The sequence below is a fragment of the Salmo salar genome, chromosome ssa12 (genome assembly GCF_905237065.1).
Source record: "Salmo salar chromosome ssa12, Ssal_v3.1, whole genome shotgun sequence".
NCBI classification, from domain to species: Eukaryota; Metazoa; Chordata; class Actinopteri; order Salmoniformes; family Salmonidae; genus Salmo; species Salmo salar.
The window spans coordinates 76157923-76171195 of NC_059453.1; the positions used below are offsets into that span (position 1 = coordinate 76157923).

Genomic DNA, 13273 nt, shown 5'->3' on the forward strand with positions numbered 1-13273 from the left:
TTGATTCCCTTCCCTCGTTGAATATGTACAAAATGAAGTTGATCTACTTTCAATGTGAGTCTACAGAAACACTGCCTCTGCCTTGCTAGTACAGCTTGGTTGTACACAACAAATTAATAGACCTCTCATCAATATTCATAAGCAATTATTATACTAAGCTACAATATGTTATTTTCTTGTCACTCTCTGATGAACCAGACCTATAACAAGAACTTGTTTCATAACAATGCATCGAAAGTTGTGGAGAAGCAGACTTGTACCATCTCTCAGTTTATCTGTCTGAGTTTTACTCAAGAGGCAATTAGTTTTGGATTTAATTCAGGATAGTGTTATGCTGCAATATACAGTACCTAAAATCCCATAATACACTCCCATGGTGAGAGAGCAAATGAGAGAGAAAAAGAGGGAGAGAACAAACATAGACAGACCCAGATAAACAGAACTTCTGATATGTAGACACCAAAAAGAGGAAAAAGGTCCTACCTTGTCCTTCGGGAGTCTCTCCGAGAGGATTGACTTCAACTTGAGTGGCGTCGACTTTCAGGAACAGATCATAGAGCCTCTTAATCTGATCTGCAGCCTGTGAGTTCCACAGAGGACAGTAATTACCCAACAATACGTCTCTGAACAGCAGGCCCGTCAAGCCCACTCAGCACCACGCACACGCTAAATAAAACATGGCAAATCACCTTTTAAACACATGTAAAAAGGTGATTTTGTCATGTTTTATTGAGTGTGTGCGTGGTACGGAGTGGCCTTGGCGGGCCTGCTTCTCAGCCTAGTGTGCGAGTGTGTTCGCTCGTGTGTGCAGGTGTTGAATATTTTATTACCAACTTTTTCAGGGGTTCTGACAACCCAATATTATTGAACTAAACACGACTCAATAAGCCTTTAGCTCATACTGTACAAAATACAGATTATTTCACTATCACAATTCCAGTGGGTCAGAAGTTTACATACGCTAAGTTGACTGTGCCTTTAAACAGATTCGAAAATTCCAGAAAATGTCATGGCTTTAGAAGCTTCTGATAAGCTAATTCAAATCAAATCAAAGTTTGTGTCACCTGCACCAAATACAACAGGTGTAGACCTTACAGTGAAATGCTTACTTACAGGCTCTAACCAACAGTGCAAAAAAGGTATAATGTGAACAATAGGTAGGTAAAGAAATAAAACAGTAAAAAGACAGGCTATATACAGTAGCGCGGCTATAAAAGTAGCAAGGCTACATACAGACACCGGTTAGTCTGGCTGATTGAGGTAGTATGTACATGTAGATATGGTTAAAGTGACTATGCATATATGATGAACAGAGTAGCAGTAGCGTAAAAGAGGGGTTGGCAGGTGGTGGGTGCCGGGACAAAATGCAGAGAGCCTGGTTAGCCAATGTGCGGGAGCACTGGTTGGTCGGCTAAATTGGAGATAGTATGTACATGAATGTATAGTTAAAGTGACTATGCATATATGATGAACAGAGTAGCAGCAGCGTAAAAAGTAGGGTTGGGGGGGCACAATGCAAATAGTCCAGGTAGCCATTTGATTACCTGTTCAGGAGTCTTATGGCTTGGGGGTAAAAACTGTTGAGAAGCCTTTTTGTCCTAGACTTGGCACTCCGGTACCGCTTGCCATGCGGTAGTAGAGAGAACAGTCTATGACTGGGGTGGCTGGGGTCTTTGACAATTTTTAGGGCCTTCCTCTGACACCGCCTGGTGTAGAGGTCCTGGATGGCAGGCAGCTTAGCCCCAGTGATGTACTGGGCCGTACGCACTACCCTCTGTAGTGCCTTGTGGTCAGAGGCCAAGCAATTGCCGTACCAGGCAGTGATGCAACCAGTCAGGATGCTCTCGATGTTGCAGCTATAGAACCTTTTGAGGATCTCAGGACCCATGCCAAATCTTTTTAGATGTCGTGCCCTCTTCACGACTGTCTTGGTGTGTTCGGACCATTCCAGTTTGTTGTTGATGTGGACAGCAAAGGAACTTGAAGCTCTCAACCTGCTCCACTACAGCCCCGTTGATGAGAATGGGGGCGTGCTCGGTCCTCCTTTTCCTGTAGCCCACAATCATCTCCTTAGTCTTGGTTACGTTGAGGGATAGGTTGTTATTCTGGCACCACCCGGGCCAGGTCTCTGACCTCCTCCCTATAGGCTGTCTCGTTGTTGTCGGTGATCAGCCTACCACTTTTGAGTTGTCTGAAAACTTAATGATGGTGTTGGAGTCGTGTCTGGCCATGCAGTCGTGGGTGAACAGGCAGTACAGGAGGGGGCTGAGCACGCACCCCTGGGGAGCTCCAGTGTTGAAGATCAGCGTGACAGATGTGTTGCTACCTACCCTCACCACCTGGGGGCGGCCCGTCAGGAAGTCCAGGATCCAGTTGCAGAGGGAGGTGTTTAGTCCCAGGAACCTTAGCTTAGTGATGAGCTTTGAGGGTACTATGGTGTTGAACGCTGAGCTGTAGTCAATGAAAAGCCTTCTCACATAAGTGTTCCTTTTGTCCAGGTGGGAAAGGGCAGTGTGGAGTGCAAGAGAGATTGCATCATCTGTGGATCTGTTGGGGTGTTATGCAAATTGGAGTGGGTCTAGGGTTTCTGGGATAATGGTGTTGATGTGCCATTACTAACCTTTCAAAGCACTTCATGGCTACGGACGTGAGTGCTACGGGTCTGTAGTCATTTAGGCAGGTTACCTTTGTGTTCTTGGGCACAGGGACAATGGTGGTCTGCTTGAAATATGTTGGTATTACAGACTCAATCAGGGACATGTTGAAAATGTCAGTTAAGACACCTGCCAGATGGTCAGCACATGCCCAGAGCACACGTCCTGGTAATCTGTCTGGCCTCGCAGCCTTGTGTATGTTGACCTGTTTAAAGGTCTTACTCATGTTGGCTACAGAGAGCATGATCACACAGTCGTCCAGAACAGCTGATGCTCTCATGCATGCCTCAGTGTTGCTTGCCTCGAAGCGAGCATAGAAGTGATTTAGCTCGTCTGGTAGGCTCGTGTCACTGGGCAGCTCGTGGCTGTGCTCCCTTCGTAGTCTGTAATAGTTTGCAAGCTCTGCCACAAAAGACGAGAGTTGGAGCCGGTGTAGTATGATTCAATCTTAGCCCTGTATTGACACTTTGCCTGTTTGATGGTTTGTCGCAGGGCATAGCAAGATTTCTTGTAAGCTTCCGGGTTAGAGTCCCGCACCTTGAAAGCGGCAGCTCTACCCTTTAGCTCAGTGCGGATGTTGCCTGTAAACCATGGTTTCTGGTTGGGGTATGTACGTACAGTCACTGTGGGGACGACGTCCTCGATGCACTTATTGATAAAGCCAGTGACTGATGTGGTGTACTCCTCAATGCCATCGGAAGAATCCTAGAACATGTTCCAGTCTGTGATAGCAAAACAGTCCTGTAGTTTAGCATCTGCTTCATCTGACCACTTTTTTTATAGACCCGAGTCACTAGTGCTTCCTGCTTTAATTTTTGCTTGTAAGCAGGAATCAGGAGGATAGAGTTGTGGTCCGATTTCCCAAATGGAGGGCGACATCATTTGAGTCAATTGGAGGTGTACCTTTGGATGTATTTCAAGGCCTACCTTCAAACTCAGTGCCTCTTTGCTTGACATCATGAGAAAATCTAAAGAAATCAGCCAAGACCTCAGAAAATAAATTGTAGACCTCCACAAGTCTGGTTCATCCTTGGGAGCAATTTCCAAACGCCTGAAGGTACCACGTTCATCTGTACAAACAATAGTACGCAAGTATAAACACCATGGAACCACGTAGCCGTCATACCGCTCAGTTCTGTCTCCTAGAGATGAATGTACTTTGGTGTGAAAAGTGCAAATCAATCCCAGAACAACAGCAAATGACCTTGTGAAGATGCTGGAAGAAACAGTTACAAAAGTATCTATATCCACAGTAAAATGAGTCCGATATTGACATAACCTGAAAGGCCGCTCAGCAAGGAAGAAGCCACTGCTCCACTGAAATTATGTGGATATATTGAAGCAACATCTCAAGACATCAGTCAGGAAGTTAAAGCTTGGTCGCAAATGGGTCTTCCAAATGGACAATGACCCCAAGCATACTTCCAAAGTTGTGGCAAAATGGCTTAAGGACAACAACAAAGTCCAGGTATTGGAGTGGCCATCACAAAGCCCTGACCTCAATCCTATAGAAAATTTGTGGGCAGAACTGAAAAAGCGTGTGTGAGCAAGGAGGCCTACAAACCTGACTCAGTTACACCAGCTCTGTCAGGAGGAATGGGACAAAATTCACCCAACTTATTGTGGGAAGCTTGTGGAAGGCTACCCAAAACATTTGACCCAAGTTAAACAATTTAAAGGCAATGCTACCAAATACTAATTGAGTATATGTAAACTTCTGACCCACTTGGAATGTGATGAAAGAAAAAAGCTAAAATAAATTATTCTCTCTACTATTATTCTGACATTTAACATTCTTAAAATAAAGTCAAGATCCTAACTGACCTAACAGGGAGTTTTTACTAGGATTAAATGTCGGGAATTGGAAAAAACTGAGTTTAAATGCATTTGGCTAAGGTGTATGTAAACTTCCGACTTCAACTGTAAAGTATGAGCTAAAGGCTTTTTTTTTTATATATATATATATATAAAAAAGCATGCATACATACACATATCATAGTACTTATGTATGCTATATAATTGAATGCATGACTAAGCCTAATAAAAACAGCAATTCAACTACTATAATAAAGCCTTTATGTGCATATTAATGCATTAGCTCTGAGTGAGAGTTACAATGTGTCTACTGTGCCACTTATCATACAATGAGAAGTATTATTATTGGAGAGGCTGTCATTTGAATGAATCCTCTTTTCAAAGAATCAGGGGTTGAACTGATGTCTCTGTCCCTGGAACCGAGCTGCTCTTTTGATGAGGAAAACAGCCTGACAGAAAACATTGTAAGCACTGCTCTCTGCCACACACTCACAGACAGACAGACACAATCACACACTTTGTCACCAAGACTCTTCAAAGCAACCAAGATATTTAACCAAACACTCAATTCCACACCCAGAACCACTGTAATTAGCAGTGAATCAAACATACTGTGGCAACTAATGTGCTTTTAAAGACACAGTTGGAAGAATGTAGAGAATTGTTTTAATTTCCTCAAGGCTGTTAAAATCAATGTTTATTTAATATCAAGACAGGCTCATATTACACAGGGTGTACCTCTCAGACAATTGTGTATGTTCATTTCATGTATACCTTTTCTGCAATTTAACATTCTGAACAAATCCGATTCTTTAAGCTGCTGTGCTCATGGATAGGAATGCAAATTAGCAATATGATGCTACAAGACAATAGGCTCTAAAAGGAACTGGAGAAGAACTTTTAATATCACGTTTGAATTTTGGGGTTTGTCTTTTTGTGTGTCTCTCTGACCCGGTTTACACTGGCCAGAATTGGCATCATCAGCAACGTCTGTTCATGATTTTGGGAGGACCCCCCCCAATATCGATAAACAAGCACAAGCATTTCGCTGCACCTATTAAACCTGCTGTTAACTGTGTGCGTGACGAATGCAATTTGATCTTATAAAGCTTTGTCTGTTGTACAAGGACGTTATGGAGTTCTATGAACCTTGTAATTCAGCAAGAGCCCAGTAGACAGGCAGTGTCCTATCCGGTTTTATCAGCTCTGAGTTCAGTATTGTGGGTCTTTGGTGTGTGTGTACGCGACTCTGCTTCTCTGCACTGCGGCTCAGAGAGCATTGTCGGGCCTATTACCTGTCTTTCCAGAGGTCCTTTGAAACCCAAATTAGCTGCCATGCGGAGTGCCTGGTCATCTCGCACGCCCTCGAAAATATCTATAACTTCCTGTGGTACGCGAGAGCAGAGAAAGAGAAAGCAGAGAGAATGGAGACTCAAACACTGGACGGTCATTTGACAAAGTGGATGTTCATATTAAATCACGATATGCAATTAAGTGGTGGAAACCTGCCAGTAGTGAGGAAAGGAGAACCGGGCCTGAAATGATGGCTTTATAATTATCAGGCTCTTGTAGAGATGAGATTCTAACATAGAGAAGGGATCTCTCTATCAAGGGATACATTGTGCCAATCAGACACACAGAGAGAGACAGAGAGAGAGAGAGAGAGAGACAGAGACAGAGAGAGAGAAAGAGAAAGAGAGAGAACATGGTGTGACGGAAGTACAGGGATACTAGGGATGTCTGTACTGTAGTTTATGCAAAGAGATGTTAAGCTATTGGATCACAAGTACAGTGAATGGTGAGAGGTTCCTTGTCAACATCTTCAGTCATTTGTAACATATGCTGTTGCAGAGATCACAGTACTGTACCTTAAAGATGAGTTCTGGGGATTTGTCGGCAACCTCCTCTATGTCCATCCCACCCTGAGGACTGCCCACCATGACAGGGCCGTTGCAGGCTCGGTCCATCAGGATGGCAAAATAGGTCTCTCTGGTGATGTCCAGGGCTTCAGCCACCATCACCTGGTCAGTATGGAGAGAGTCAGTCTACTACCTTCACATCACAGACTGGCCTCAGATACAGACACAGCAGATCATAGTATTACAACCCAGAGAACCTATGGGTTCTAAATCTAGGCTATACTGGGAATGAAGCACACTGCTGGGAGATGGAGACAACAGAGAGATTGATGGCAAGACAGAGGGATAGAGATGAGTTGTTTGTTTGTTATCAGTTCCCTGGGCCTAACTTGACAGAGTTTATTTGGACTCCGTGAGGACGAATGTTCTCCATGTCCCATGGAAACAGGCAATAACACAACCCTCTTTCTCTCTCTGCTTAAAGTCTTGATCTATTTTACACACTACTACCACCCTCTCCTGGTCTTTCTCTCAATCGAACTGGCTCTCTCTGCCCCTCTCTCCATCTAGTATGCTCTCCTCCTCCTCTATCACTTTCTGCCCCTCTCCCCACCCCTGGTCTGTCCTGCCAGTAGAGATAATGCTCTGTGTCTGGAGAGGATGGCTGCAGTATAGTGAAGTGAAGGGGACGTGTTACAATGGCAGGCTGACAGCTCACTCCTGGTTCTCATTCAGGGAAACAGAGCTTGACAATATAATTACAGCCTGTTAAAGAGGGCTATGTTAAGAGGCCTGGGTTCTGTTCAATCACTGCAGCTCTCTGGCTACTTTATTACTTTGATCCCAGGCCTAATCTAATCTGAGATGGGCTTTGAAAGGGCCTACGACAACAGCCACTAACAGCAGGTAGCATCATATCTCCCTTGTCTGTGAATGTCTGCACGTTTGGGAAATTAATCAAGTGTGTACTGGTTTTTGTGTGTGATACATGACACATGGCTGCATTCTGGAGAGATGATCCTCTGGGATCATTTATCATGATACATTTCTGCAATTAACAAATTGTATATTAATATATGCTTAGTTTACAAAATAAATCTCAGAAATTGTGTTATGTCAGTCATCTAACAGGTGACATGCTATGGATAGATAATGCAGCTAACGTTTCAATATGAAATGACATCTCACAACAATGCTCTCACAGTTTTTGTATGTATATTTCTCTTTCCCCTCAGCCCTGGTGTTGTGGTAGTGAAATGCCTTCCCCGCCAGCTCTTTCTATAAAAATGGCAAATGTGACAGTAGTTTGATACGTCTCCTAAACTTTGCAGCAGGGGCAGGAGCAGAGCGAGGTTTGTGCCTGGCTGGCAGGAATGAAAACAAGCGTTAATGGGGAGCTCTAGGCCACATTTCACTAAAGAGGCAGAGAGAGAGAAAGAGAGAGCAAGAGAGAGGGGAAAAACACACGCTACAGGCCGAGAAGGGTTCATTACCTGGAAGTGTGTTTTTGGGTGGGCTGCAGTGTGTGAGTGAGGAAAATAATATTCCTGCTTGTTAGCGGCACTTGGAAATGGTTGTTTACGTGACTAACACTTTGGTCTCAGAGAGGCCCTGACTCGCATGTATTATTTATCGCAGTGAACCACGACACCAAATAGCACAAACACAACAAACGACACCGGCTTCAAATGGCATGTCTCCACCAGGGACCTATCCCCAGAACTAGAGGAACAAAAAAACAATATAGACTAATGTATTATTACCCCGATGCTTGTGCAGTCATTAATTTCATGGAACTGCATTACTGAATTGAAATTACCCTGAAATGAGAAAAACAGAAAAGTTATTTTACCCCCAGCTTTGACTTACCGTTTTTACTTTCACTCCTTCCTTTGGCGTCTGCTTGGTGGTCAGGCTATAGCCTAGCATCTTACTGGCCAGCTCCCCCACCACAGAAGGGCTAGAGAAGAGACAGGAGCGTCTCAATTACAACTACTTCATTAATAGAGCTTTGATTACAGATAAAAACCAAGAGGACAAACATCTTCCAAAAACAGAGGACTATCACCATAGCAGATAACAGAGTAATTCTTTTCAGCTCCTGAGACACCTTTTCATTTCAACAAAGACATGGTTAAGCACATTTGCAGTGTGATTGTAACGTGTTCTGATGAAGCACTGCTCTTTGAAAAAGAAGTATCTCCTGGTTCCAGCTGCTCTTTAAAGGAAGTGAGTCTCATTCCTGTTACTGCTTCTTGCTCTGGTTTTTATCAAATACAAATGAAGCCTGAGGTTGTGTTTTGCTTTGATAGATGGTAGGAGAGTGAACTGTGCACATGTCACTGTCTGGGGAGGCTTAACTTCAGATGATTCACTTAGAAAAGTTTCTGCTTATCCCAAATACTGAAATAGGGTGACAATGACACATATGTCGTAGCCATTTGTCGTAAATCACAGTTCAGGCCTTATCACGCTGCTATCTTGGCTACATCATTTTTTTTGCAGAGGAAACAATCTAGTAGCTGGCCAATGAAGATGTTGGTTGATGTGATATAAGATGGACCAACAGTAGATTATTGTTAGGGAAATCTGGCCAATATAGGCCTATAACGATGTGCTAGAAGAACACAATACAATTGAGCTCCACTGAATCAGAGCTGTATATCACAATTCTAATAACCTGATTCAGTGAGGTGCACACAGTGCAATTTCCCAATGATAAATTCACTATTTCAAAGTTGAATTGGGAGCAGTTTTCCCTAAAGTAGCAAATGTAGCTTTTTATTGCAGGGTCCTGTTTAGGTAGCTGGAACAGAGGAAAAGCAACACCATCTAGGAGGGAGAACTGAAGCGCTAGTTAGAACAGAACCATTCTCTGAAGGGGCCATTACTCAAATCACACCTCAGTGAGTGCAGGTGGCAGATGGCAGGAGTACTCACTCTTTAGTTAAGTGCACTCCACCTTTAAGGCCACTGTTGAACACACCCTTCCCTCGTCCCCCAGCCAGAATCTGGGCCTTCAGGACTATCTCCTTGGCGTCTGAAAGAGAGAGGGATTAGAATAAAAGAGAGAAGGGCTCTGTCAACAGGATAGAGAGATAGACAGCCAGGTGAGAGAGGAGAAGAGCATGAGACCTCTCCAATGGTACATCATCACAGAGCCCATTACACTTCCCCTGTCTCTGAGTAAAATGTTCTCACACCCATCACCCTGGGTCTCCATTAGCTCCTGTCCTGTCTGGAGGAGAGGGGGGGATATAGGGAAAGAGGCGGCTGGTAGGAGAGGTACGTGATGGGATGAGGGGAAGGGTACTCCAGCTCACATATGATATTCTCCCCTAGCCCTGCTAATTACAGACTAAAGCCAACTTCCCAAATACAGGGTAGAGAGGGGACCCTATAGAGGACAGTTGAAAGAACATGTCCATATAGACAGGCAAATACTCCCATACAAGGTACATGCATACAAACACGTTACAAAGACATAAGATAGACACACAAACATGTATCAATCTAATCTATACAAATGTGTTCATTTGCGTCATTTGACTGTCTCTTTAGAGTTCCGACTGACCATTGCAATTTGATGGCATTTTAACGATGCTAACACCATAGAGACCTACCCCACTTTCTCTCTCAGTCACCTCCAAGTCCTCCTTTCTACACCAGGAAAGAGCACCTCTGGAAGAGCACTGAGCTGTCTATTCAGCTACCCACTGAACAGGCTCCCTCTATTCAAATGGTGCAACGAGGGCACTTGATGGGATATGGTCTTGAGCGATCATTATCCTGGCAGGGAGTTCACCATTGGCTAACAGTGGGGCAAGCAGAACATGTAAGGAAAGGCACGTCGACCTTGGGCCAGGAACATCGCTCTCTTACTCTCAGTAAAGCTCCTCAAGCAGAGTGGCTCAGGCTGTTCTAGTAGGAACAAGACCCCGACAAAGTAGGCTCTGACAAGACGGCAGGGATTAAACCAACACTGAATTAGTGAGCTCTGTTCTGCCCTGGGATGAGGAGAGAAAGACCGAGAGAATAAAGGTGAGCACATGTTGGGGCTGTGAGTAGTCATACATTAATAAATATGTCAATTTAAAAAAACTGCAACAGCGCAAAATTAAAATTGAGTTCAAAGCAAGATGAAATGGAGTGTCCTACGGGCATGTGCAGCAGCGGGATGGAACAGAGAAAATTAGGAAACTACTTTTGTTAAAAGAAAAGCGGGAGCCAATGAGGAAGGTGTTATTCCTTAGCCCTGAGAAGAGGTGTGCTGTAAGGTGTAGAAAGGACCAAGACTGGGTCGTCTCTGGAAGGAGGAGAGGAGTGAGAGATGACGATGATTAAGGTGCAGTATGTGCCTGAATCCAGCTCTACAGATTCTGAATTCACTTTTAATAGATTAAATACTAACCTTTTTTTTTTTTCCCCCTTCGGGAGCCAAGAGAAGGAAATGGACGGAAAAAGGAGAAAAGAATGATGAAGGAAATATGTAGCCTATATAGCCAGACACATGATTGGTTATTGAGAGGTATGCTGTTTCACACCGTGACCAGAACATATAAAAAGGTGCCCTGATAACACACCCAAGCCCAAATAATTAGCCATATACAATTGATCATACAGGAAAAGAGTATCTAGATATACCTAAGAGGTGTTTAGTGGAGCATATGAAGCCTACTTATCAGAAGAGATAAGCCTCTTAACGAATGAACCGTTCTCTCATCAAATCACTCGCTTGGAAAATTGGCCTTGATTACACATACAAAACACACCCGACCTTTACAGTGGCTTGTTAAGAATGCAAAACACCTCCCAGCCTGTTATTTTATTTCCAGTTTTCCCCCCGATAGTGTCATCATTGTAGATTCTCTAAAGCTGCCACCACCCAGGATTAAAAAAAAGAATACTTCACGATGCATTTTGACAGTTATGATGCCCTCAAAGATCCCAGTGACCAGGGCACTGTGTGAGCACAGAGCAGACATGACCAATAATATGTATAAACCCTGGATGATTGACAGGGTGTGCTGTATTGAAGACCCTGCGCAGATGTCTTGGTACTCCTCCTCAGTTGTAAAAAAAGACTTAGGAAACTATAGAAATGCATTTATTAATGTCTACATTAATTTTTTACACATTTATTCTATTATTACAGACACTTTAATGCATACTTTAAATTGTATTGTGAGTTAAACATAAAAACAAAAACAATTCCTTCAAGTATTTTTTTTGAGTACTAATATTACTGTGCCCACTACAACAACAAAATACATGTCATTTTGTCCTTGAAACATTCAAATACTTTTGAATTCCATTAATTCCTATGGAGGATTTCTCCTACTGGGGTGTGCCAACATGGCTGACTGGGGGTTTCAAAGCCTCTCAATGGTCATTACATAGCATCATCAATCCAGAGTTTATATATACACACGTCATTGGATATTATCCATTCATCCTCCAGACATGAAACAGCACCTAACACAGGCAGTGTTACACTTGTGTGAAGATGACGCCACTGAAGAGCATTGATGGATTTGTGTGAGTCTCTCAATAACTCACAGACTCATATGGACGTTTTATTCAATGTGTCTGGTAAGCTGCTTTTTAAAGGTCAATCTTTAGGGATATTTAGGGTATTTCTATATCAATGGCAGCCATTGAAGGAAACAGCCATTTATTATAATTTTTTATTAAATTTTTTTAACATTTTTAATTCTGTTATGGACAGTTATCTTAGGTCCAAATACAAAACAATGAAACTGTGCCTCCATGCCCATTGTTGATAGTATTGACAGGTAGGCGTGTTAGGCTACATTTTGGGAGATGAATGTGATTTCGTTCTAACAGCATGTAGCACAAAAACAACTAAAGAACTCTGGGAGCCAGAGGTAGCACTTTGTTAAATGAATACAGAGGAGTGATGACATCAGATACAGAGAGTGGTTTGACCAGGACACCACACAACATTCAATATGCAAAAACATGCACAACTGTGAAACTGATAATATTACAAAAATAATGAATTCTCAGAAGTTATGCATATTAGCAGTAAAGGTTAAGGTGAATAGAAAATCCGCTTAATGAAAGTGGAAGGGACAGGGTGGCAGCATTCCATAACAAGCCATCTATTTCCAGTGGAACCATATAAAGTCATGGAAAATGTGAAAAGGGATATTTTCTTCTCCATGTAGTTTTTTTAGGGACAGACACAGAAAATGAGATTAACATGTAACTACATCTTCAATCGCATCAGCTGTAATCTGAGTTCCATGGCCGTCCTCGGGCTAACTCATTTCCCAGTAATCAACGCAAATTAACTCCCAGCCTATTTACTGATGACAGCAGTCGGCATCAAGGCTGTTACTTCTGCCTCGACAACATCTCCCCTCTTTGTATTTCAAACGTTCTGTCCTCCTCCTCTCTCGGCGGTCCGGAAGGATGTAGCCCAAGGGTTAGAGACGGCAGAGTTAGCGTTGTCTGATATTTAATTAAGCCATAAAAGGCTGTGCACTTGGGGACGCAGGCTGCAAGCCAAACTGGAGAGAACGAGATGCATTCACTGTCTGTCTGCAGGCCACGGTGAGAGGATAGGGGAAGTCAGACTAGAGCTGGGACGCCGACAATACTGATCACCTATCACAGGCATTTTGATGGTAGCATTCATTACAATAAGTAGCCTATACCAAAGAAATATTATAGGTTTGAAATGAAATAATAATATGGGTGATTGTTAATGGGACAATAAAAACAAAAGTTGTGCACTTTCTTAACCTCTCTTGGGTAGGGGGCAGTATTTTCACGTCCGGATGAAAAGCGTGCCCAAAGTAAACTGCCTGTTACTCAGGCCTAGAAGCTAGGATATGCATATAATTGGTAGAAAACACTCTAAAGTTTCTAAAACTGTTAAAATTATGTCTGTGAGTATAACAGAACTGACATAGCAGG

General features: G+C 43.0%; 1 protein-coding gene across 1 annotated transcript in view; it reads right to left on the reverse strand.

Annotated features, from left to right (window-relative positions):
- Positions 1 to 13273, reverse strand: part of suclg2 (succinate-CoA ligase GDP-forming subunit beta) — a 131149-nt gene that overhangs the window by 69580 nt on the left and 48296 nt on the right. The window contains exons 3-7 of the mRNA XM_014133406.2: positions 9269 to 9368; positions 8198 to 8288; positions 6338 to 6490; positions 5765 to 5854; positions 484 to 580 (exon numbers count right to left, since the gene is read on the reverse strand). Coding sequence (XP_013988881.1) covers positions 484 to 580; positions 5765 to 5854; positions 6338 to 6490; positions 8198 to 8288; positions 9269 to 9368 — 531 coding nt within the window. The remainder of the gene's footprint in view (positions 1 to 483; positions 581 to 5764; positions 5855 to 6337; positions 6491 to 8197; positions 8289 to 9268; positions 9369 to 13273) is intronic.